The sequence below is a fragment of the Haemorhous mexicanus genome, chromosome 11 (assembly GCF_027477595.1).
Source record: "Haemorhous mexicanus isolate bHaeMex1 chromosome 11, bHaeMex1.pri, whole genome shotgun sequence".
NCBI lineage: Eukaryota > Metazoa > Chordata > Aves > Passeriformes > Fringillidae > Haemorhous > Haemorhous mexicanus.
In genome coordinates this window covers 23,931,620-23,957,712 of record NC_082351.1, presented here as the reverse complement: position 1 = coordinate 23,957,712, position 26,093 = coordinate 23,931,620, and the positions used below count along the sequence as shown (strand labels likewise).

Here is a 26,093-nt window from a genome sequence, read left to right as displayed (position 1 = left end):
CTCTTGGCGCTGATTGGGCGGCGGGGCGGCGGTGATTGGATGGGCCGGGAAGGGCGGGAAGGGCGCCGCGCCCGCTCCCCTCAGCCCCGGCCCGCCCGCGCCGCAGGAACCTTTGCAATTAATTTTACGGCGAAATTCTCCAGAGCCATCAGATAGGGAAAAAAATCAGCTATTTGACATTGAGTGAGGACTGAATAAATATGTTTGGACTAATAAATACTACAGAGAGCAAAGTGACCATGAGCTTCTTTTGTCCAAATAGGGTGGAATGAGATATATTTTCTGTGCCATAAATCATGAAAAAGCAGACTAGAAAGAAAGGAATTTTTCAAGTTTTTTTATTCAAAAAGCTACTAGTAAATGGTAATGCATAAACTGGCTTATGAACTGCCAATTTACATAACAGTGTTAATGTAAGATCACACAGTGTCTTATATATGCCATACTAAATACTTAGGTAATCTGTATGGCTACCTAAATCACCTCAGAATATTTTAAAACTATCAGGGTACAAGACGAAGAATAACAATTCCATTTGGTGACTACAGGAGAACAAAACCTCTAAAGCACTTTCTTGAAATAGAACTGTGTACAAACTACATTTCTCAGTTTAAAACTCCCAGGTTTCCCATTCAGCAGCATATCCATGTGCATTCCTTTCTGGAGAAGACACGAGGATTTTACCACGGCTCTCCCAGAATATACCAGTAAAAAACAATATTACATTTTCAGTGCCATAAAGTATCTTGATAAATCTCCTGTAGAATTAAGTGGTTATTGACCAATCTGAGTATACAATGTTTCTTATGTCAGTACTAATCTTATCTTGGTTTGATTCTGGTAAAATAAAAACAAACTATGTAAATACAAAGGCAGTATCCAAGGCACTTATAATTAAGGAATTTTACCAGTTTTTAGTGTAGAGAATAACTTGAGAAATGTGTAGATAACTCCAGTACTCAGGTCTTTAGCTAAAATACTTTTACTTGCTCATAATAATACATACAATGAACTAGGTACTGTACAAAAATAGAAGGTGTGAGGCCTTTGTGTAAAGCTAGGAATATATACTAGGATACAATTCCACTGAAAATAATTACATATAATTAATTTTATTATTGTTCCCTGAACTGCACTGTGAATTGCAGCCATTTCTGCACATCAGGCCCTGTTCCCCATGCTCACCAGGCAGCTCACCTGTCTGTAAACTGAGCTACACACTCTGATAATTCTTTTGGTCCCTCATAAACCTGTTTTTCCCTAGACTGCACACAAGTGGAATATGCTAGCAATAATAAAAATAATAAATATCATAAAAACAAAAGTGATACTTTCTTAAGGGGGCTTTCACTTGATCATAAATACATCAGCATAAAAGTTTCTATTTTTTCTTTTGTATGTGATCCCTGGGCCAGAAACCAAGGCTCCTACTGCTCCTGCAACTAAGGAACACTCACAAGGATTCCTCTGAGAATGCCTGGTGAGTGTGGAACCATCAACAAGTCCCCTTATTAGCTTATATTTTACCCATTGCAAAAATAAATACAACAAATTATGTCTCAAGTGTCCTATAAAAAAATCAAAGCTATTTTAAATTAAAATCTTTTCTCTAATCTAAAATATACAACAGTTACCATGTGAAACACAATGAGAAACATTTCCATGTAAAGGACACTTAGAAAAAAAATCATTCCCACAAATACTCCTATGAAGTATTAAACATGGTCTTAGAGCTCCCAACAGTGAACTGAAAGGTTGGACTTAAGTGGTGTCACATGTGTATGTGGAGGGAAGCTCAGAGAGTAGAGGAAAGTGGCTGAAGTTAATTAGCTACACCTGTGGTCAGTGCAGTTCAAACCGAGATGAAGCTGTACAACAATCTGAGAACTTGCATAAAGATCCCTCTCTGGTAATGCAGTGGTTCTGGGTGTGTGGACTAAGATTGTAGGGAACAGTACAGAACTGGCAAACCTCCCCAGCAGCTCTGAGGATTCCTGTCTGCTGCACACAGTGGGAAAACAGCACAGGGCATTGCTGCCTGCCACTGGTCAGCATTTGCTCTGCAACTCCTGGGACTGTGGATTAATGACACCCACAGATGCTTCCTGAAACACACTGCAAATCAATCACAAATTATTATGGCACTTGCGTTTGCCATTCCTTTTCACACTGCAGATGAAAAGGCAGACAGCATTTCTGTGTACAGAGAGGGACTGACTGTGCTTTAATCTGCTATAGAACAGGTATTTTCTGTGCTTCTCTATGTGGTACTTCTTGTTTCCTTCATTCAGGGCTAGTGTTCCTGATCGAAACCTGCTACCTAATCTTACATGAAAGGTGCACTTTACCGTCTTTCTAATGAGGAGACAGTCCTTATTTCTTCTTCTGAGCTGGCCACTGCTAATTAATCCATCCAATTTATGATTCAAATAGTTCAGAACTGTTTAATTTGTCCTCTTCATACAGCAAAATATTTTCCATGAGCTTCTTTTTTTGATCATTTATCTGTATTTTCCAAGATGTCTCTCTGGCTAAGGCTGAAAAACAAAAAAAGCCCAAATACTGAGGAAAAAATAGATGATAATTTTAAATTTAAGAAAAAGCAAGCAACCAACCAACCAACAAACTGGCTTAGGAAAAAATCTGATAGAAAACTACAAAATGTTTTGTAGATTTATTAGTAAATTCATAACCAAGGAGAAAAGTTTTACTGGTATTTGTTTAAAAGTAGGAAGTGGAACCTAAGCAGTTCTGGAGAAGAGAGTAATTTGCCCCTAGTATTGTCAGAGGAGGGCACTTATACCTTGTGGAGCACATGAAGAGTCCAGCTCTGTGTTTCCCTGCGGACAGGTGCCCTGTGCAGCAGCTGCTGTCTCCAGGATGCCATCGCCTCTGGCGCATGCCAGGCTTCTCTCCTGCAGTCCCTGGGCAGGCTTTCCCTGCGTGACCCTGTCATCACAGCCTGCCACTTTTTCTGAATTGGTACACTTGTGGCTAGGTAACTCCTCGGTGGGTTTTTCTGGAGGATTCCATATGAAACAGCTGGACTCATCTGATTCACAAGGGACCCGAGACATGTAGGTGTCGGGTGGCACAGCTCCCACGGAAGGCGCGCAGGGGCTGCCACTGCTCACGACTGCTGCCTGGGTGCTCTCCTCTTTATTCCCCACTGCAGAAAGCACATCCATGCTCACACTGGCTGTCTCATCATCAGTTTCTTCTGGAGTGTTCATGGAGAATCCAGAAGTGCTGCTTCCACAGATGTAATGCTCTTTTAATTTGTTTTCAGCCATTTCCATAATTTCACGTACCTGTTTTTAACAACCAAATCTGTCAACGTGTAATAATTGTTGTACCCCTGCTTACACATATTCATCTATGTCAACACTCACCAAAATAAGCAAGACATGAATGTTGTAGTTTTACACCCTGATGACAAGGAGACTTAAATCTTGGCCATGTATTTAAAATATTACCTCTACTATGTTTGAATTCTTCTTTCTCAGGCAAAGGCAGATGGCTGATGCAAAATCAACAGCCACCTCTTCCAGCAAGTGTCCTGCTTTTCTGTCTAGGTATTTGCAGCAGATTTCCTTGGCAGCCAGTTTTTCCAAATTTTTTACTTTGGAGTCTGAGCTTTCTTTTGCTGTTTGAATTTCATCGGCAATCATATCTTTCTGTTCAAAGGAAGGAGGTGCATTAGTGAAGGCAAAACGAACACAAGCATTTATTTTTGTCTGAATCTCTCAGTGCCTGGTTTACAGACCCTTCATAATCTCTGTTCATGCAACTGACTGAAATTTTGTTCTCACTGGAGAGAAAAAGGCCAGTGGCTTTCTCTGCATGCATCCAATGTCAAATTCCCTAAAGCAGGGCAAGCTCTTCCTGGCTTGTGCTCATTTATATAGGAATGAAAAAGAGCCAACACTGTGTAGAGCAGCATTCTTACAAAGGCCTTTATAACACATGTTAAAGAAATCAGAAAGTAGGATCTTTGATTTTCTGAACCCCTCTGGACACTTCTGAATTGCTTGCAAATAGTGGGAATACTGCTGTTCTCCCCTCCAAGGCTTCAGCCGGACAAGAAATCGGGAGCAGATGCCACAGAAGGAATGCAGGTGAAGGCTGCTTTCTAAAAAAGGTTTTAATGCATTCAGTGAGTTTGGCTCTTCTGACTGCTTGTGAAAGTGGTTCATGTAGCTCTAACATCAGCTTGGGAAACTGGTGAGGATATCAGCTCCAGGCATGAGCACAAGACAAACGCCTGATAAACATGATGATGAGCTTCTGCAGCTCCACCCAGTTTTCCCCACTCACTGTGGCTTACACCACCTCCTCCTGGCACACAGAAAATATGCAGAAGCATTTCAGCGCAAAGCCTTGTCTCTTAAATATTTATTTATTTTGCAGTGTCTCCTAATGCAATTCAGGCCAGCACCCATGAGTGGGTATATGAAATGGGAATATCCATTGTGCTTCTGTTCTAATGGCAGGCAGGCTACTGACATTAATAGAACCAGGATATGGCTCCTAAACTTCCCTTCTGCAGGACATGTACAGCAGACAGCAAATATCAAATTGTATTTAAATAAAATTAAAATTATTTCTATGACAGCAACCCCACTCATTTGTATTGGTGTTCATTACTGCTGCTTTTTCTTACCAGGTAAATCGGGTGTCTGTCTTCATCCAGTGCCTTAATCCCAGTCAGTATCTCTGCTAAGACCTAGAAAGTGTATTTGAAAGATAAAATTATTTGTTCAGAATTAACTATAATTTTAAATTTAAGTTTCTAACTAAAGAAATATTAAACTTTCAGTGCATTATGATATTATATTTTTACTTCAGATGGCTTAACAATGCCAGCTCAGGGCTTTTATGAGACTTTAGATCTACCTCCAGAGCCAAGCCCAGATTTTATAGTTCAATAGATATTGCTGAAACAAAGATTAAGAAGAAAGTAAAGCTAAATGTAGATAAGAAATCATACTGAACAGAGTAACTTCCTACTTAAATGGAAATACCTGGAGATGGGTGACATCATAGACTATCAACTATTCTAGCTGAAACTACAAATGAACGAGCAATGTTTGTAGAAGTTCATGTGGTGAGTTCCCAAGAATTTTGAGCATCTTGTTTGTTTTAAGCCATCAGCAGTAATACTTTATTTACAATAAAAAACACTTTTGTTTCTCTTGTTCAAAAGATTCACCTCATTTTGCCACAAACTGAGATATATTTGGAGTATGAACAATTAAAACTAGGATTTCGACACATTATAGAGCCAGCAACTATAATATGAAATTGCCAGCAAAACAACCATATGAGGTACTTGCTCTCACATTCAATTTCTTGTCTAGAAGCATCAAAAATAAACCAGAGCATAGAAAAAAGGCAACATACCACACCACAGCTGAATATATCCACTTTTTCTGTTAACTGCCCATGTCTGACAAAATCTTCTGGCAAGTAAGTAAGAGAAGCCTGTAGGACTTTGGTTTTCATCACGGCATATTCTGATTTTTTATCAGAAGAATGCAGCCGCAGTCCAGAATGCCCAAGCTTTGGTGTAAAGTTTTCATCCAACAAGACATTTGAGCTGCAATAATGACAGACAAATAACAATATTGGTCAAATCATTATTTTATCTTGAGGCAAAGAATTAGTTTTATGCTTTTAAACTTAGCACAGAAAGTGTCTAGCATTTGGCCTCCTGCATAGTACTGAAAGGATTAAGAATGTTAGAAAGCAAGAAGGGGAAAAAAAAGGCACCCAAAAATTCAAAATAATTTACAGCCATCATTTAGGAAAGAGAGACAGGTTAAACAGAAAATGGTAAAAGCCCTACAGAACAAGGGACAGCAGAAAATACTGCATATGGATTTCCAATTTGTATAAACTTTAGCCATGATTGTTGAAGAAATCCTTAAATTACCAGGTGACCAAGGAAGTGCTGATATGCCAAAGTACTCACCTCTTGATATTCCCATGAAGAATTCCAAAATTATGCAAATACTCCACTGCTCTGACAACTCCTAAAGAAATGCTAATTCGCATCTCCCAGGTTAGTGGAGCAGAATCATCCTGCAAGGAAAGAAGGAAAAAATTGGTAATTAATGGAATAAAACACTGTAAGACATTGGTAGTTTAGAAAACCAAAGGCTTAGCTGAGTCCCAGTCAAACTCCAGGCAAAACTCCAGAAGAGCTGCTGCCCTTCTGGTGCTTGCAGCCAGGGCACTGGGCACCTTTTTGTTCCGTCTGTTTCTCAGAAATCAAAGAGATGCAATTGTTTTTCCGGGAATTCCAGGAGAGGACTTGCAATCACAAGTAGGTGGCAGACCCAGATTATTACTTACGTGGCACTGAAGCTTGTTTTGCAGGGAGCCATTGGGCAAGTATGGATATATCAGACAGTGCGATCCAGTTTCCACCGAGAACCCCAGCAGCTGCAGAATGTTTATGTGACAACACCTGCAGGCATAGATCAGCAGTGATTTGCAAATGATGTAAGAGCAATGCAGAAAAATACATTCCTGAGCTGGAGTAAGTTCCTAAATTCAAGGCAACTGGAATGGTGTGCTGCAGCTGGAAGCACAGCTGGAGGCACAACACAGTCCTGGGCAGGAGACAGAAGGAGGCTGACTGAGCAAGAGCCCATCAAATTGCAGCAGGGGTACAAGGTGGGCACTGTGTCCTCCCCACCCCAAGGCTGTGCCAGCTCAGCCAGGACCAGCAGTAGCCCCGGGCACTGTGCTGCTTGCCCAGGGCTCTCACACAGGCAGCGCCAGACCGCTTGTCCCAGCCCAGAACAGTGCCTGGAGCAGACGCCCCAGTGTTGATGGAACACCCAGCACCAGACCATGAGCAGGGCATGCATCTCTGCCTCTGAAAGCCAACGACTCACCGAAAGCAAATCTGCACTTCTGTATGAAAGAACCTCTGGGTGGAATCTGGGCTTGTGCATTCCAGCTGAAAAATGAAAACACGCAAGAGAATGTCATTAGAAATTACTAAGACTTTGCATTTATACAGATCTGGGAGTCTCTAGATGGCAAGCTAGTGCAGGAAACAGGCAAGTACCACTGATGGCAACGTTAAGTCAAAGGCAACAATTCACTGGTAATTAGAACAAAAACTAGTGTAAAGACACCCCCGATCCAATTATCCAATGCAGGCAGCTATACTGCAGGCTACTCCTATCTATAGAGTTAATGGAACTACTCACATAAGTATTCATCAAAGTGTGTTTTCTGAATTTAGGTTTAATTATTTACATAATTTCATTTTTACCTCTCCTCTTGTGTAGTTATTCTGGTTCCTTCCCACACAATATTAAACAACATCTGCTAATGGGGAAGTCATGCTAATAACACACCCTCTTCTACAAAAAGGTGCAGTACTTGCCTCTTTGAGTCTTTTGATGACAAACACCATGTTGTTCCTCTGACCTTTGTAGACATCTGCAAAAGTACCTTCACAGATTCTGTTCTTGTCACTGAAACTGTTGGTGGCATTAGCAATTTCCTTCTGGGTCCACAGGAGACTCCCGCTAGGGAGATCAGCCATCGTCTCCTGCTGAGGAGTAGAAGAGCTGCAGGGCTACACATTTGTAGAAGAAACAAGTTTATCTCATGATAATTGATATGCTTTTTCCCTCTTTCAGTGTCGTATTTTCCTTCCCATGTTTTAAGCAATCATTGTGATTGCTGAATGAAACTGTGAAAGGTACTATGCAATCACTCCTTAGGGTGTAGGTAACTCCTGTATTGATATGTTGGGATGATGTAAAACTTTTGCACAGTAGAAGTGAAATCAGTTACCAATCTGCAGTTCTACCTTTCCCAGGAAACAGGCTTAGTTTTGTTTAAAAGTCCATATATTTATGTGAAGTGATGTTAGTCTGATTTACAAAATATCTTAATCTTTATAGTTGGGTTACATATTAAGAAACAGTTGGATGAGAAAGTGGAGTCCCTCGTAATGTAATTATGCTCTAGTAAACTTCATATCTACTTTTGAAGCATCTGGTGTCAGTTGCACAATAATTTGTTGCTTCCAGTGTGCTAAGTCCTAATACCAACTATAATTACAGTCCCACTGGAGCCTAATCATGCATCTTTCACAATGTTAATGTGCACCCAACTTGAGGAAATAAAGCACTAACTTCTTCTCAAGAAACTCTGAAACTACTTGCACTCTGAGTCAGTCTTCCCTCCTGGCTGGTAGTCCTGGACCATGTTACTGTGGAAGTTTAAAGCCTCAGACAAAATAAACCAAAGAAAACAGGCCAAGAACAACCATGATGGGACTAAGGTGGGCTCACAGATCTGGGAAACACCTTGGGGACAGGACAGATCTAGTTAGACTGTATGAAAGACAAGAGAACAGTGGGGAGGAAGGAACAGGAGATTTCATGCTGAAATCATTAGGAACATGAGGAGAATTTTTCTCACTGTGATGGTTAAGCAGCTGAACAGGGGCTCAGAGGCTCAGAGACATGATGGAACCTTTATCTTGGGAGATTTTCAGTTGTCTGCTACACAAGGCTTTGAACAACATGACTTAAATTCAATACTAGCCCAGTTTTGAGCAGAAACCACATTTTAAGTATACAATGAATCTAAAAGACATATGTGGTTCTGACTAATCAGTGGTATACACTGTCCTGTCCTGCGATTGCACCAGAAATGTTAGTCCTCTGTAAAATCTACATGTGAGAGTCCTTCAAACTCAGTTGCTATTTGTGGGTATGCTATCCCTTCTGAGCTATGCAGGAAGTAATACTGTAAATTTTTCCTTCACTGGCAAAAAAAGTGAAGTAACCACAAGCAATCTAACCGAAGCATTAGTCCAAACCCTTTGTATTGAGCTCAACATTTTCACTACAGCAACATTTTTGTACAAGTAGAGGGATAAATTTTAACTGAAAAAAGATAGAATGTCATAAAGGCAATTTTCCCTGTATAATCAGCGAGCACTAAGGGGATTTACCTTCACACTTGATAGAACAGGAGGATTGGACTGTAGGGAATTCAAAAGGTCTCTCGGGGGAGGTGGTGGAGCAGGGAGGGAGTATAAGGCTCCTTCAGAAACAACACCTGAAACTGAGATAACAGCATTGAAAACACACCTTAGTTTTGTAATACCACCACCTGTGACCAACGACAAAGGTCTAAGAATTAGGAAGATCTGGGGTATTTTTTTTCAACTTTCTGACCAAAGATAATCTGTGACAAGCTGTCAAACTGTGAAATTCTGTGTGAAGAGAGGGAGTTCTCGTCCTGGTTCGTGTTTGCAGAGTGACTGTGCAGCCCTCTCCAGCCCTGGCTGGGAACATGAAGCTCCCTGTGCCTGTGCTGTTGCAGATGCTCTCCCCAGTATGTGCTGGGGTTCTCCCTTCCCTCTCCCAGCAGAGGGGCTGCTGACCCCTGCCTGGCTCTCTGCTGGCCTAGACTTACTGTGCATGAAGAGAGGGACATGGGGCAGGACATGCATGCACTGGTGTAGTCTTTGTATGGAGCCAGGATGGGATCAAGGCATTCAGAGACCTGGGAATCATCATGAGATCCCAGAGGACAGATACAGCCAGCATCTCTCAAGGCCAAGGGGACTAAAGGAAGGAGACCAGGAGGCTGTGTGCTGAAGTCAGGAATAAACAGGAGACGGCAGTGCTAGTAGAACAGCAAACACTCAGCTGTGGCCATCTGGGAGACCAGTGTCTTCACTGTACTATCCTGACCACAAACACACAGCAGCCTTGGCTACGCCGTCATTTCATGCCAGAGCAAATTCGGAGTCCGGCACTGTACTTACTGCCTGATGGGACTGCTCCCAGGTGTGAGGAGCCTGGGGATGGCAACAGACTTATGGCATTTTCTTTGTCTCTCCTTTTGCCTTCTGTGGGAGGTACGGATATTATCTGTTTGCCTGGCTCTGGCTCTTCTTTCTCAGGGCTGGTGACGCTAGAGGCTGATGTCCCTTCAAAACAGAGCAAAGGGAAGATAAGGATAACCAGGGAAAATAGAGTCTGACTCTAATCAGTGACCAGAAAATAATCTTAATCAGGACATCAGACTTCAAATTAACATCAACATTAAAATGAACATTCAAGCAACTTAGATGGTATTTAAATTGAGACTATACCCATGACATTAACATCTACTTAAAATTAACAGGAACTAATTGCTTCAAATAAATACCAGCAATGACTATTCCCGAGATGCAGAGTCTCTTACAAGAAGAAATTAGCAATAACGATGTTTATAATTTCCTATGTAGCATCCTTCAGGTAATGATCTCAAATCACAACTACTTCCCAGCCTAAGGAAGGCATTGAGTTCTCTGCAGTTGTCACAGGACTGAGGGGAAGATGGACAGAATTGTGTTGGGTTTAGTCAGTTAAATATTTTAGGACTATTTTCAATTGTGTGATTTTAGTGGCATGACTAGGTTCAGTCCCAGAAAAAACTTTCGTCTACAGGACTATTTGCAAGAAAGACTCATACTTTTACTTAGCAACAGAAAGAAACAAACCAAAGACAATCTAGGGAAAACAAAAAATGATCAAAGCTCAAAACTTATTGATATATAAGGAAAGTTTAAAGGATGAATTATTGTTTCAATACGGCTCTAACAGATCCTGTGCTGTACACAGCTTGGCAAAACCTCAGAGTCAGGCCTGAAAAAGCAACTTGAAGTCTGATTAAAAGAAGTGCAAAGATACAGCGTACAGGAACTTAAAACTATATACACCTGAGGGGAGATTTTTCAGATGAGATTAGGCTACAGTAAGAATGGGAAGAAATACAGTACAAAAGTTCAAGATGCTGTGATATATGAGGTTGTCAAAATCTCCAAAGCAGGTGAATTCTTATTTCTTAAAATGCTCTTAAAACTGAGGTTGAAAAGAAGCCTGAAAATGCCCAGTGTGCACTAGGGGTGATGTAAGGGCTTTCTACTCCCTGATAACATTTTCCTGGTTGTAGTTTTAAACCCTTATATGGCACCTTTTATCAGCAATACATTTAACATTTTCTTAAAAATCCAAATTAAAGTTTTATACATTATACAGAAAAAACATAAGCCAAAGTATTACTACATGGTGGTTCTTATCCTGCTGTTCTAACAGCTTTGGTGATCTCAGAATCAAATGTGCCAGGCCTCTGTTTGCACCTGAAATCAGACAACAGCTTTGTGTTCTTTTACTCGTACAAAGGCCAGGGAGTACCTGGAACAAGCAGGAAGCCCGGTGTTACTTGTGTAATCTGGCTACTGGTACGAACCATGAGCCAGGGAACTGTGGGAGAGAAGCCAAGCCGTGGCACGTTCAGGCACTGAGGCTGAAGAACAGCAGGACATGAAGAGCCACAATGGCAGAAATGGGCATGCTCTCTTTGAGGTTTCTATCTGTTCTCCAATGCTACCTATGAATTCAGCTCTGAATGAAACCAGGTCTGAAAATTAAAACCCAGAACACTCAGGTATTTTTGTTACTGTGCTAGAATGCTATGAAATCCCAAATTTTACAGGGTTTTAAGACTAGCTGTCAAACAGTCTGCAGGCCTTTAGTCAAACCTGACAGTCCCTTCTTTCTGCAGGCAAGTCCCTGGATTCCGTTTTTTTCCTCACATGGTTTAACCTAGAAGTCTCAGAACTTAGCATCACTTCCCTTATTCAACCTACTTTTCAGGGTTTTTCATGACTTTTGCAACTTCCTGCATGTCAGACAAACAGGGCAGCACTGCAGCTAAGCAACTGACACAGAAAACATTATTATGGACATTCAGAAGTGGGACTAGAGAGCGCAAAAAACTGTTGAATGGATGTAGAATTCTTTGGGAAGTAATCTGCCAGCAAAAGATCTCCCTTTGTGCTGTGTCTGATTTCTTTAAGTAGGAATGAATTGAACTATGGTGATGTAAGGACCACCTAGTTTTCTGAAGCGGCCAACCAGAACAAGCAACCTCTGTATCCTCTGTATCCGCCCAAGAGGGATCACCTGAATAAGCATATTCAGACACAAAAAAAAGCTAAAGAAAAAAGTAGTAACTGACAGCAGCATAAAGGAAAGCAGGTAATGCCCTGTTGTACCTATGCCAGGTGCAAATTGTGCAAGCGAAGGCCATACTGACACACCACAGGGAGCAAACCAGACCCAGAGAGGGATGGCGAGTGTTTCCCTGCAGGGATGGTGATTGGTTTTGTCTGCGCTGTGTCTGTGTTTCAGGGCTAACTGCTGGAACCTGCTCTTGGACTGGAAGCAATCCTGGCAGGGGCCGCAACATGCCGCCTCTCAGGTTGTGATCCAGTGCCACAGGACCAGGCCTGAAGGGCAGGGACCCTTTGTGCAGCCTCTGTGTTCTGAAATCCTGTCTGATGCATAAAAGCACCACCCCTGGTTTGGCCACAGCCCATCTTCCTGGCACTTCTTGAAGGGTCCAAGATGGGCACCACGAAGATGGGGTGATGAGCTGCAGGGACCCGTGAGTCCACCTGTGTCACCTCTTCCCTCACACCACCAATTTTACTCGAGTAAGCAGAGAATCACAATCAGTGGAGACATTTTAGAATTTGACACAGGATGTGACTTCTAACAAAAAGCTTCTTCAGTTAGCAAGGAAGATGTCCTAGGAGGGGCCTGGGTGCTGTGAGGAGCAGCACAGAGCCATGGGAGGAAGGGGCAGCTACTCACAGTCCAGGATGACCTGAGCCGCTCGGTAAAGCTGCAGCCCTTGCAGCAGGTCCAGGAGCTGCTGCACTGTTGCCAGCCTCACTCCCCACCACCACATGAGCTCCCTTGTGATGCTGATCCCTGTCTTCTCCATGCACTTGATTTTCCGTAGCTCTGTTTGATCAGTGATCACATAGGAGGCTGGTGGGAGAGAATGGATATTTCTGTTTAAATATTAGAAAAAAACAGGCAAGGGCAAGCAGGACATGCTAAGGTGTGAGACACAGTTTGCTTTTGCATTTGTAGATCTTTAAAAGAAAGTATCACAAAAAATTACCTATGTGGACATGAAGAAATTTCTGTTCCTAAAGTAAGATATCCTTTTTCTTCCTTCAACTATTCTGGAAAAAATTTTGTTCTATCAGAGACACTTGAAGACCCATTCATAATTTTCAGCATATTTTCCCTGTAATCCTTCTCCTCAATACTTTGTTCCAAAGTAAGGTTAGATTAAATTCCTGGGGTGATTCTCCCAAAACAGGTGACAGCTGTCAGTGGAGTGGCTGCACTCCCACTTGCATTCCTAAATCCCTGTGCTGTGGTGAGACAAGCAATAACTGAATCACCTGGGTGTTAGTTACACTCCGATAAAGCTACCAGGGAAATGCAGCTATTTTTAGATCCTGTGCCAAAGCTGACCCTACACAAAGTGTCCCAATTCCTGACCATGCCTGTCACCCCACTGTATTGCTCCCAGCTCACCCATAAAAATCCACCTCCCCTCGTGAGTCCCCAGCTCCACCCTAGACACAGCCCCAGAGCTGGAGTCTCAGGGGGCTGTGCCTGAAGGGAAACGACTAGGGGCTCGGGTGCTCGTGTGGAGACAAAGATCCCTGAGTTCTCACCACAGCTGGCTTTGGAAGGACATCAGAAATACAGCTTTATGCATCTGAAGGTAGTGGAGATGAATCCCACCCTACATCAGGAAGTTTAACTGGGGTAAGACCTTATTCAGCACTCAGTTAGGGATGTCATGTCAAATAAAGGAAAGCAGGTACTAAGAAAAGATTCAGCTTAGAATTGAATGCACGGGGATTCAGAAAAAAAGAGTAAATAACTCAGGGACTATATTTTCTTTATTTACTGACTTTACACAGCCAGGACCGAGAGAAACAGGGGCACAAAGTATAAGGGAGTATACATGAAGGAGGAAATTAAAAAACAGAACATCTGAGCAGATGTGAGGGACGCTGTGGAAACAGGCAGTGAGAAGTGGCAGGAGATATAGTGTGAGTGGAGAGGGAAGTGCGAAAGATTGCGGAGAGTGAGGGGAAGGAGCCTGGCTGCCCAGGAAAAGCCAAGGAGCCACAGAAGTCTGGCATTCCACTTGTGTTTGAAAAGCAAAACCAGACTGGTGACCGGGATTTCCCTGTTTACTGGATGTGCCCTGCCGAGCGCTGGGAAGCGCGGGGGACAGCGCCAAGTCCGCGCCTTCCAGCACGTCCCAAAGGCGCTGCTGCCCCGGTGCCACCGGCTCGGGGCGCGCCACCCCACCTGAGCCATGCCCCCTCACCGAATCGCATCCAGTCGTAGTCGCTCAGGCAGTCCATCTTCTGGCAGAAGTCCTCCAGCACCCAGGCGGGCATGCTGTGGATGTAGAGCGCCGGGGCCGGGCCCGCCCGGGGGGCGAGGGGCGGCTGCTGCAGGGCCATGGCCGCGCGGTCCCGGTCCCGGTCCCGGTCCGGACAGCCCTTGGTCCCCGCCGCGGCCATCAGCAGCGCATGCTGCGCGCCGGGCACGGACCGCGGCACGGGCAGCTCTCCGGCCTCTCCTCTGTTCCCCCAGAGACTTCTCTTCTCCGGGGGCTGCCCTCGCAGCCTGTCGCAGCCCGGCAGGCGGGGTCGCTGCCGCGGAAAGAGCCCGCGACCCAGGCAGCGATCCCCGGCAGGCTCCGAGCGCTGCTTCCTGCTCCGGCTGACGTCAGGCCCCGGCCCCAGATGCAAATCAGATTTTCCTTTCCAGGACTGGTCATTGCTCCAGGCCGGTTGCCTAATTACGAGTTCCACGTGCCGGAAGCGAGAGACGTTTTCCCGGGCGTTGCGCACAGCCGGCGGCTCGGCCCAGCGGGATGTGCGCCGGTCCGGAGCGGAGCCCGGCAGAGCCGCGTCCCCGAGCGCTCCGCCCGCGGCTGCTCCGGGAGCCCGGGTGGCCCTGGAGAGCGGCTGTAAACACAGCAGCGTGCTGGGCCGTTCCGCTGGGCAGCGAGACAGGCATCCCATAGTGCCCGGGAGAGGAACAGGCACGGCCAGAGAAGCTGCAAAGCCGCCAGGCGGTGCCGCGCAGGGATCCTCCGGCCGGGGCTCGCCATCACGGCAGCACACCGGAGATCACGCCTTACAGTACGTGGCACGGTACGATATGCAGCGAGTGAGAACTAAAGAACATCAGAAACGATCACAGGGCCAGGTCTTGCTTGCCAAGGGTTAGGTTTAAAATATGTTCTTAAAGTCAATAACATTTTCTGATTTTTTTTTTAATTTAACCTGATTTGGATAAAAACGTATAATTAATTAATTTGCCAATATAAATATTACTAATACTTCTGGGGAAAAGGAGAGCCTTCCTGCCATACTACTGCTGCTAGAGAGTGCCAGCAGATATGTAAGTGTAACCATCCATCTTCTGGTCTTGTTCATACTTTCCCCTAGGTTTAAATTTGTATGAATTGAGAGAAGTGCTGTAAGTTTTGACAGCTTTTAATTCAGTTTCTTTGTATTCTGCATATATGCTACAGTACAGCTAACTCCTGTTTTCAAACTTTCAAACTTTTGCAGTTTTCTACACTCCAGGCCTCAGAAATCATGAACTTCTGAGCTCTGCTGTGACAATGAAAAACTGAAAAATGCATATCATTGTAGCTGTAAGATCAAAGAATGGGAAAAAATAAACAAAACTACCAAAAGTGTATTTAAAATGTGATAACTCAAAGTCTGCCTTGGGATAAGCTGTTTTATCAGTAGTACCAGTTCAACAATAATAGTTGCATTTAGGGGTTTTCCCCTCCCTTTCCCCTGCTTACTGGCCCTCTGACACACACCTAAATGCTTTCATGATTGAACATCTCTGAAAGTGATGTAAGATGAGACTGAAATTGTGTTGCAAAGAACTACATAAAAGTAGGAAGAAAATACTTCTTCCCTTTAGGTACTGGAAAAACTTGTGAAACCATTTGAACTGTTTGCCTCGGCTGGAAACAAGGGGAAAGACCACATCCAGCCGCGTGTATGGCTTCAGTTCTGCTCTCAATGCCACGAGTAATGCAGGGTCTTCCTGGGGAACTGAAATCGACTGAAGAGAGACTGGAACAATGCTGTATATCCCTGCTCTTAGACCTTCCCTTTCCGACGTGCTGTGGGCAGGACTCTGCCCTGCTGTGTGCCCTCCCGGAGCCCCGGACGGTGCGGTGTCAGCAGCATTTATTTCCCCGGGGTTTCTCCCGTTCAGCCGCCTCCCGCACAGCAGAGTCGGTGCTCCCTGGGCTGGCCCGGCCGGCTCTCACTGCTGCTCCCGGGGTGGCCAACGAGGCCGTGCTGGAGCGACTGAAACCACCCAGGGCTAACGCAGCTGCCACAAGTAAATGACAGCTTTCACTCATTACTAACCCATCTGAGTAACAGCTAGGAGACTCCGTTTCCCAACGTTCATGGGTTAAAGCTGGCTGGGGTTTCTCCAGTCTTTTATTCTGATCCAAAGGAGGACTCCAGAACAGAAAAATACACTCTAATAAGAAATACAAGAAATGACAGACCCCGGCCAACTCAGAAATACCCAGAAGGTGTGTGCCATGTGCAGACTGTTAAACCCAACACCTAATACCAACTGGGTTACAGGAAAAGCTGCAGCCAAGCAGGTTAGGTTTCTGCCAGGGTCTGGCAGAGCTGCCATGCTAACTGCAGTGCCCAGCCCCACAGACAGCAGGGGGGAACCTCCTCTCACCTATGGTCAGGAGCAGGGAACAGCACTCTCCGACCCTCAGGCTCCCTGCAGCACTGACCAAAGTCTGCTCCAGAGCCCTGCAGGAGCTCAGTTTCCCCTCAGAGAAATGTGAGAGGTGCTAAGAGTGGAACTCGACAGCAGCCCCGTTCCTGCCCAGACACTGCCTGAAGCTGTGCTGAGAGTTCATGAGTGCCACAACACAGCCCTGCAGCAGCAGGCTGGGCTGGCTGTACTGTCCAAAGTGTGTTTACTGCTCAACCAGAGCAACTGTCAGAGTATCATCAGTATCTGTATGAACAGAATACAAACAGAGGCACTGGGGACTTACCTGACAGAATTACAGTCAGAAAGCTAGCATGCAATTCCATTTTTATGTCAAAGACCAATTTCTTCAAATATGTAAGAGAAACAAGTTTACAAATAGGGAAACATTCCATACTTACAAAATACATTGAGATTCTCGGTTTCACAGCCACTCTCAAAATGTACAACTGGAGGGAAACATATTCACAGAAATAACCTGCTGTAATTAATCTCCAACAAATTTGCTTCTAACCTGAGCTGCACCACATCTTGCTTGATGGTCAATTCATGTAACACTAAACTTCGCTGCCTAGAACTCTCTGTTTACACCAGAGCACATTCCACTGAGATGTGGGGAACAGAATACAGGCAAAGAAATATCATCTCTCCTTCTCCAGCCTGCCAGTAAGCATGGCCCTGTTTGTGAGCTGGCTGTGTGAGCCAATACAGCTCCCATTGGTCCTGAGAAGACACAAGCAGCTCGAGAGGCCCACACTCCCTGAAAAGGCCTCCTACTACGACCTGGACTACAGCACTGTGAGGGGAAAAGACAGAACTTAAAGCATCTACCTCCTGTGAACCCTGTACAGGCTGCTGGGGAAGCAGCTGTGGGGGACACAGATGTTCCAAAACGAAGGTCTGGTCTGTGTGGCTGAGATCAGCCAGGCAAGAATCCTATGACAAAGGCAAATAAGGCATTTGAGGTATGATGAGAGTAAAAACATGTCAGACCTAGAGCAGACAGGACATGGCTTTGTACGTGGAAAGGTAAGAGGCAGAATAACCAGCAAGCATTTACACATCATCTTTCCACCAATGTAACGTTTGTCAGACCCTCAGGCACTGCTGGAAAACAAACCTCATGTACAAACTCCTCATGCTCTGTGACCCACAGGCACATTGAGGCGACATGTGAAAGGGAAATTCCATCAAAACAAATTACTCAAACAAAACCCATGACACAACCATCAGTCTGGGCTAAATTAATCCTAAGTGTAATTTGCTTTCTAATACAATGAAAGTTACTTTGTATGAATACTTTCCACTTAGCTGCCCTGATCTTACCCTACAGTTTGCAATACCTGTAATGAAGAAATGAAATGAACCATCAGAACCCAGCATGCCTCCCAGTGCTGTTCAGTCTTTGGGATTTGACTGTCACCAAAGTTACTGAGTTTATGTTTCAAAACGTTAAACGGAGGCATCAGTTGGTGTGTGCCCTGGCGACTCTCACTGCTCAGACTCAGTGGTTTGTAACGAGGAGCCTGAAGTGAGTAATCCTGTTATTCCACAATTTAGTTCCTCAGTGCTTCATTCCTCTCCAGAGAAAGCCGCCGAAGATCCTTCCAAATGTCAGGATGATCCTCCAGCTCTTCGTATAACGACTGAACAATGTCCAGTTTCCTGTAGTCCATGGGGCTGACCAGACTGCGCACAACCTGCAGACACCTCTCCTTCAGGGTGAACACTGCAGGCAGACAGAAGCACAACACAGCCTTGTCACGAGGGCCCGCAGCTGCTGCTCCAATGCCAACAACGCTGCTCGGAGCCTGTGAGCGCAGAGCACAGCCCGCAGCAGTGACCCACCACAGGCTGGGCTCTCCAGACACGAGACAGATGTGGTTCTGCCATGAGGCACCTACGGAAACCCCTCAGAGACCCCTTGAAAGGAGAGCTCTGCCACTAGCTCCATCCAATACAACAGCTCTACCTACAACCCCTCACCACCTCTTCCAGTGTCTGAGCAGGTCTAATTTCACAAGGATCTGATTTCTCACTAATCCTAACAGGTCCAGAGAGACCAAGTTCAGAATTCCCTAGAGCATGTGTGGTCCTGTCCCTTACCTGGCAGCGTGATGTCAGCTTTGGTCACATTGGGGGCTGCCACAAACAGCTCCTGCTGGTTGACGAGCAGCCCGTCATTGGTCCCTGCATCCCGGAACAGCCAGAGGTGCCCTGGCAGGGAACAAGGTGGGAATGCACCAATTACAGAACTTTTTAATGAGCGCCTCTGAGGGGTATCTACTCGCAAGGGACCAAGCTCTCCAGCTTAGCCCTGTGTGCACAGGGCACTACCACGGCCCCACTCGCTGGTATGAATGGGGAGGGGAAAGGAAAAGGGGAAAAGGAAAGGAAAAAAAGAAAAGGAAAAGGAAAAAGGAAAAGAAAGAAGAGCAAAGGAAATGGAGAAAAAGGGAAAAGGAAGGGAAACGTAAGAGTGGAAGAAGGAAAAAGGGAAGAGAAAGGAAAAAGGGGGTGGGGGGACGGCAAAAGGTTAAATTCCACCGCCACCAGCTCACCCCCCCGGGCCCCGCAAGGCCCAAGCCCGTGCCGCTCTGCCCTACCCACCCCGGTAGCTGCGCATGACGCGCCCGCTGCGCGGCTGCAGCACCGGGTAGGAGCGCGGCCGGCCCTCGAAGTCCAGCCAGACGGGCAGCACACAGCGGGGGCTGTGGTTGTTGAACACGACCTCGGAGAGCTCCCGCGTGTTGACCGAGCGCAGCACAGACCCGGGCGCAGCGTCGCCGGGGAGGCCCGGGCCTGGCGGCGACATCGCGGCCCCGGCCCCGCCGCGCGCAGGCGCCCCGGCAGGCACCGCCCCTGGCGCATGCGCTGCAGGCCGGGGCGGTGCCTGCTGTGGGGCGGGGCCCGCCGTGAGGGGAGCCGGCGCACGGAGCCGCCAAACCCTCATTTTAACAAATAGACCGAAAACAGCAAAGGGCGCTTGGCACGCGAGTCGTCACTGAGAGCTGTCAGCTCTTTGTCATCTTATGGCCCAGCAGCCTCAGTTCACAGCTCTTGAGACTAAGGCACTGGGCTCACCAGGGCTGCCACAAACCAATTCTTCCTCAGCCAGTAACAGTTACGCTGCCAGTTCCTTCCTCTTCTGATCTCAGGGTGCCAGAAGATTCCTTTATCCTTCAGCTGTAGATTCACAAACACTATATTATCTTTCTCACACACATGAAAACACTAAAATTTGTGAAAAATTAACTAGATATTGGAAAATTTGGGTACGAACCAGAAAAAGAACACAATTAAGACTCATCTCTTTATGCAAAACTTCTAAAACTTTAATACTTGTTAATTCACCTTTGAACAGTTACACAATCTTAGCATGAACACACTGTAATGGAAACGGCAAACTGGTAATTTGTTTTCAGCCTCTGATGAGCAGAGTGAGAGGCCTCAGGAATCCTTGTACGGTCATGGAAGAAAAAAATATTTGCAATAATACTTTTGTGAATACTTTGGCAGCATAGCTGTGGTAGTTAAATTACCTAAGAAATTCAAATTGCCACCTTGATGCATCCATGGTGGACACCAAAACCAAGAACTTTTTAATATAACTGCTAAAAGAACCTCTGTCCTCAAACAGTAACTACGGACTGTTCTAGGGCTGTGTGTTACCCCCTCACCCATGGCAGTGGAACACTAGAACACAGATCAGACGTTTTCTGGTAATTAGCCCTAAGGTGAGGTAACAGGCAAGAAAACCAGTAGTACAGCATACGTTTGCCAACTGGAATTTACTTATCAGACCACAAAAACCAGATACTGGTTTATTATTAGTTTACATTTGAGCAATGGCATAAATTAGAAAACTGCATTAGAGATACTACCTCTGAACCCTTTAAGGTGACTGTCTTAAGTAGAACTATTAGTCATTTGAAGATACAGCTTGGTAAATAAATTAACTGTTACACTCAGAGCTGCCTCAACATTTTTCTACTGTAAGCAGAAAAAAATAAACGTTTAACTGAAAAATACAAAAGACGATTCAAGCCAAGGAAAGAATTACTAATTCCACTAATGAATTTCAGTTTGGGCGGAAGGGAGCAGAGGTGATTTAATTAAGGTTTCAAAACACACAGTAGAACTGGCAGCTCTCAAGTTGATCCCTGGTTTAATATTTGTGTGACAATTTCTCCACAGATTGTTTGGTTTTGAAACTGACAAACCTATGCTCTCAGGTGTCTGCTTTACCAGCTGGCTATTCAGCAAAGTCTGCAGGTGTCTCTTGTCTTCTTCCACGCAGCTCACCAGAAGGGCCTCGTGTCCTGTGCCGGCTCCGAGGTGCGCCTCAGCAGGTACACGGCAGCGTGGAGTCCCCCCACGTTCACCCACACGGTCTGAGCTCTGCGCCAGATGTGTCCCACGCGGGACAAGGCCTGCAGGCCACAAACAGCCACAGAGCGGCATTAAGACAATAACATTAATTTTTAGTATTCTATATCACATCTGATGGGAACATCAAAGGACTTTCCAGGTACAAAATTAAATTTAAGCGTTACTAATGATTTCTCTATAAATGGAGTATCTTTTGTAATGATGGCAGTTTACAATTTTTCCCTCAATGTATTTTCAAGTGTAAATAGGTTTGATTTTCTCTCACAGAACAAACCTTGGCAAAGCATTTCTTGTCCTGGGTGAGCAGCACAGCCCTGCCTGTCCCTGGGGTGCAGATCCGGCCCATCTCCATCAGGCAGGCTGGGTACAGGTCCCAGTTCTTCTTCTTCGACCCTATCCTGCAAGATACATTCAGTTCCCCACTGCGACCACCGGCACCAGCTCAGTGTCACTGGTGTCTCAGATACCAATCTGCTCGTTCAGGAGCACAGTGACTTCAAGTTCATTCTTAACACAAGGCTCATGACTCCTTCCCCAGCGGGCCCAGTTCAGTACCGAGCTGGGGAGGAGCTGCCCTGGCCAGGAGAGCGCGCAGCCCCTCCCAGCACAGCTCACCTCTTCCCGAAGGGCATGTCTGTCACCACGATGTCCACAGAGCCTGTCCGCAGAGGCAGGTTGCAGATGTCCCACTGGATGACGTCCAAGGGAACGCCCAGGGCAGTGCTGCTGCAAGAGCAAAAGCAGATGTGAGCACTCAGAAGGTTTTTACACTGGGGAGGTCTACAATATGGCAACAAAATAAACACGAAAATATGAACCAGATACTCAAGCACATCAATGCAAAGTGGATTTCTGTGGACGCAACACTGCAGGAAAGGTAAATCCCTCAGGCTCCTCCTCACCTGTCTTTACTCTCGTTTTTCCTCAGTAAGGAGCTGATGTTGTTTGCTGCTCTCTTCACTGCCTGAGGGTTGTTATCCCCTGCAATGTGGTAGCAGTAGGGCCATTCTGCAGCTCCCTGCAGGGGAAATGATAATAAGCAACATTAGCATTAACACTGCTTGAATGAAAAAACCCAGAATAATTTCTCAAACATGACAGAATACAACAAAGCAACTGTGAGTGGATGGCTGAAAATACAGAATTCTGTAACAGATAGTTATATTTTGCACCTTTAAAGCTCAAAATACTTTTGGATTTAATATCTTCCTGCTACATCCTATGGAAGGAAAATGAGGTCATTTACAAAATATGTATTTACATCTGTTCAAAAACTGGTGAGACTGGAGCTTACCATTCAGTCATTACTAAGAAGATTTACACGTATTATTCAGGTATAATAGAATATAGCTAAGATACAGACAAGTTTAATTAAGTTTAAAAAATCAAGGAAGAATCACCTCTATTGGTATCGCACCTGTACCACACATGGGATCAACTATGATATCTGTGGGCTGGGGATCACAGAGTCTGAGGAACAGAAGAAAAGATATGGTGAGAAATGTCTTAAAAAGCTGAATTTCCATAAATAAGGGAAAGTGAATTATTTTAATCACTCTGATTGTACCCTTCTAACAAAAAAACAGATGTGATTGGTTTTTTCCACTAGTTACATTTTTTTTATAACCAGCAATGAAGTGAAATTCTTTCAAGACTGTGGTACACTACTTTGAAACTTGGCTAATACAGCAAATGTTTACTTTCCTTGGCTGGGAAACACCCACTGTTATTACAAGGCACATGGTGTCAGCAACTCCAGGGTTTTTAAATTTATTTTTCTCTAAGAATTAACAGAAATGGCTTCTGAAGAAGCACTGGGGGAGATAAAAGGTTTAATTTCTTAAACAAAAGCCACTGTTTCTTAAACAAAAAGACTTGTTAACGGAGCATAATACAATGTAACTGCCCTGACCTGAGCATGCCGTAAGCCAGAGTGGAGCGCAGCGTTGTGGGTCCGAAGTGTGTGATATTCCGTCTGTGGAGACTCTCTTCAGTTAATGCAATCCCCACCACCACTTCATTGTTGTGAATATTCAGAAGAACCTAAAGAAAAAGCTTGAACTGAATTACAGCAGTAACAGAAGCTTTCCACAGAATGCCTAGGAAATACTTACAGGAATCTTAGATGGTAATTTAAAATCCAGGAATGACATATAAGAAAGCTTTTCTTGGAAGTAAAGCAAAGCACCATTTTAATAGGACAGAATTCAGGTGAGCATTCACACGCTCTCTCATTCACACCACATCTGCTGCACAAGACTTCTCAAAGTGTTAATAACCATAGCACCAATTTCTTAAAAGACTTCGTTTGTAAGTCTGTGGCAGAAGCTGGCTAAGTCCTGCAAGACACAGTGAACCATCTGTAAAAGCAGCAATAAAAATCATTTGTGGTGGGGACTAGACTAACTAGGAAGGTGAAATCTCACTCCAGGGCAGTGGCCAGCCCTTAGTAAAGCTGCAAGAAAAACTTAGGTCTTTCTGCCCCTCAAAGACTGTGGTTCCTCACCACCAAAAGGCCAGGGGTGCTAGCGGTATTTTCCCAGCCTCTGCTGTCCCCTGACAGGAGATAAACACCTGACAGTTATTGTTAACTCCTTCTGTCCCCTTCACCCCAAAACCAGCTTCCATTTGGAGCCTTTCCTGGTAACTTAGACTGCTACTAAACAATGCATTGCAGGAAGGTGAAAGCAAGCAAGAGCTTGCATCAGAGGACACATATACTGTTACCAGGGAAAAGAACACTTCAGAGGAGGCCAATTTCAGCATTACCAGTTTTCAGTTCCAGAGTTTCTGGAAGGAAGTTTGGAGATCTCTAAGCATCAGAAATAAGAATTAAATATTTGTACTGCAGAAACATAGGTATTTCTAAAGTATGTCACTATACCTCCACATCAAAATTAGTCATGTCAGCTTTCCACTGGAAGTGCTCTTGCACGGCTCCACCGAAGTCTCTGGCGGCCTCGTTGGACGTGAAGCTGTGTTTGTCTCCAGCTCTGTTGCACGTCACTCGGAACCTCAGCACCTTGGCCTCTCCTTCACCCGTCTGACCCTCACCAGCCTTGGTCCCACTCTCAGAACTCGCCTGCACTTCAACTTTCACATCTGACTGCTCATTATCTTCCTCCTCCTCCACCCCATTTCTGGATGCCACTCCTTGGGGATTCTCTGTATCCTGGCCACCAGTGGGTTCCACAGCCACAGGGTTTTGGGCACAGTCCTCCTGGTCATTAGTGTTATTTTGGTCTGCTCCTCCCTCTTCTCCACCATCACTCAGCTTCCCTCTGCTTGCAGGACTCTGCAGACTGTGTTTTTTGCGTTTTGTCTTTTTCTTTTTCAAGCTGTTGTTCAACTCCCAAACTTTCATTGGATCGGTCCAGGGTAGCTTTTTAACCAAATCTTCCAAATCCTTTAGAGCATCTTCCTTTAAAAGACAGAAAAAGTTGTGCTTTGAAGTTATTCCACCCTTTTAAAAGTTATCTTTTATTATGAGGTCTCTCAAAGTAGTTTATGAAACATTAATCCACTACATGTTTAAGCAAATCTTACAAGTTCTGTCTGGTTTCTGCTATAACTAAATGGAATTACACTGAAAATCACAAGACCCACAGGATTTCATCACTCGTCTTGTAATACAGACAACCAACACTGTATTAAGAGACCAAAGTGACACTTCACTGTTCTATGTCTGTGACCTACAAACATAGCATCACCTCATCCCAGATTTTGCCAATGTAAAGTATTTAACTGCAGAAATTATGTTAGACAACATGGCCACACTTCCATTTACAAGCCAGAAAAAGAGAACTAGAGAAAAATATCACAAATAAAAAACTTATTAAACAAACAGAATATTTTGATACTCGTCTTAAATTAAAAAACACAAACAACACTCTAAACCCCAGAATCGACAGAAAAAGGAAGAGTAATTCACCTTATTTTCCTTAAATTGATAGTCTTTGAATTCCTGAACAACAACAAATAAATTATCCACCGACCTCAGACGATGGACCTGGAAGAGATGAAAAGGTGACACATTACTAACCGTGTGCTGTAGGGACTGTGTTTACTGTTGTCAGAATTTAGCCATCTTACGTCGAGGTTTCAGAGACTACGGTTTTCCACCTTTAGTCCCCACATCAGTTATCAGCTTACGTCTTTGCACTGATCCCTTCTATCATTTAATCTCCCCCGGACACCCCAGTGCGGGCGATACCGCTGCTGCACCCAGGCCGGCCGTGGCTGGGTGCGGGATGCGGTCCGCACTGGCTGCCTCCGACACCGAAGCGTTCCGCTCGGAGGGGCTGGGACCCACTGAACCGAACCGAACCGAACCGGCCAGAGGGGGAACAGCGGCGGGCGGAGCGGGGCAGAGAGCTCGCACGGACCTGAGGCAGGCTCCGGGCCGGGACCTCGAAGTAGATCTTGCCCCGATCCTTGCTGATCCTGGAGACCGAGCCCAGCTTCTCCCGCACCTCCTCGGCCGCCGTCTGCTCGAACCCCGTGGGCACGGTGGCGCCGATCACGGCCAAGAGCTCCGCGGGCTCCGCGCCCTCCTGGGCTGCGGCCGGACCCAGCCCCGCGTCGCCGGCCGCCTCCGCTTCCGCCATGCCGGGCTGCCCGGGGAGGGAGGGCGACCACCGAACCACCCCAGCCACACCGCACCGGGCGCCGCCGCCGCCCGCCCTTTCCGCTTCCGCGCCGGCCGGCACCGCCCCCGCCGCTCTACGTTCGCTGCTGGGCACGGGCGGGAGGCGGCGCCGCGGCGCCGCGGGTACCGGCTGTTGGTCCGCGGGGACCGCGTGTCGGGCTGCGGGTACCGGCTGTCGGTCCGTGCGGCCCCGCGGGGAGCTCCTGTCGGAGCGCGGCTCTGTGCGTGTTCTCAGCCTGTACCAGGGTCATTCATTTCCCTGGCGGAGCGCTGCCGGGCCCGCGGGTCAGTTCCCGGTTCCAAGCCCAGCACTCCGGGAGTGTAGGTGTCCCCGCAGCCCCTCC

The 26,093-nt window shown here is 45.6% G+C and overlaps 3 protein-coding genes across 7 annotated transcripts; all 3 read right to left on the bottom strand.

The window, feature by feature from the left end:
* Window positions 1-321: 321 nt before the first annotated feature.
* IRAK2 (interleukin 1 receptor associated kinase 2) lies at window positions 322-14,965 on the bottom strand. 4 transcript variants are annotated; one of them, XM_059856884.1, is made up of 13 exons: window positions 14,245-14,965; window positions 12,693-12,872; window positions 9,815-9,979; window positions 8,993-9,105; window positions 7,406-7,600; window positions 6,906-6,970; window positions 6,358-6,472; window positions 5,975-6,084; window positions 5,404-5,599; window positions 4,664-4,726; window positions 3,477-3,677; window positions 2,804-3,311; window positions 322-2,537 (listed from the first exon to the last, which is right to left on the bottom strand). In XM_059856884.1, exons 1-13 carry the CDS (start codon window positions 14,948-14,950, stop codon window positions 2,419-2,421), a joined length of 2,736 nt encoding a protein of 911 aa, XP_059712867.1. In that variant the 5' UTR covers window positions 14,951-14,965; the 3' UTR covers window positions 322-2,418. The 4 variants fall into 4 exon arrangements, with proteins under 4 accessions (XP_059712867.1, XP_059712868.1, XP_059712870.1 ...); XM_059856885.1 differs by having other exon boundaries at window positions 7,406-7,576; XM_059856887.1 differs by having other exon boundaries at window positions 7,406-7,573.
* A 2,054-nt stretch (window positions 14,966-17,019) lies between these two features.
* LOC132332487 (von Hippel-Lindau disease tumor suppressor-like) lies at window positions 17,020-19,557 on the bottom strand. Its single transcript, XM_059856890.1, has 3 exons — window positions 19,320-19,557; window positions 18,816-18,926; window positions 17,020-18,438 (listed from the first exon to the last, which is right to left on the bottom strand). Exons 1-3 carry the CDS (start codon window positions 19,522-19,524, stop codon window positions 18,266-18,268), a joined length of 489 nt encoding a protein of 162 aa, XP_059712873.1. The 5' UTR covers window positions 19,525-19,557; the 3' UTR covers window positions 17,020-18,265.
* A 465-nt stretch (window positions 19,558-20,022) lies between these two features.
* THUMPD3 (THUMP domain containing 3) lies at window positions 20,023-25,787 on the bottom strand. 2 transcript variants are annotated; one of them, XM_059856879.1, is made up of 9 exons: window positions 25,487-25,787; window positions 25,033-25,110; window positions 23,986-24,522; window positions 23,014-23,144; window positions 22,502-22,571; window positions 22,004-22,119; window positions 21,717-21,827; window positions 21,376-21,499; window positions 20,023-21,142 (listed from the first exon to the last, which is right to left on the bottom strand). In XM_059856879.1, the coding sequence occupies exons 1-9, from the start codon at window positions 25,706-25,708 to the stop codon at window positions 21,011-21,013; spliced, it is 1,521 nt and encodes a 506-aa protein (XP_059712862.1). In that variant the 5' UTR covers window positions 25,709-25,787; the 3' UTR covers window positions 20,023-21,010. The 2 variants fall into 2 exon arrangements, with proteins under 2 accessions (XP_059712862.1, XP_059712863.1); XM_059856880.1 differs by having other exon boundaries at window positions 21,717-21,824.
* Window positions 25,788-26,093: the final 306 nt, after the last annotated feature.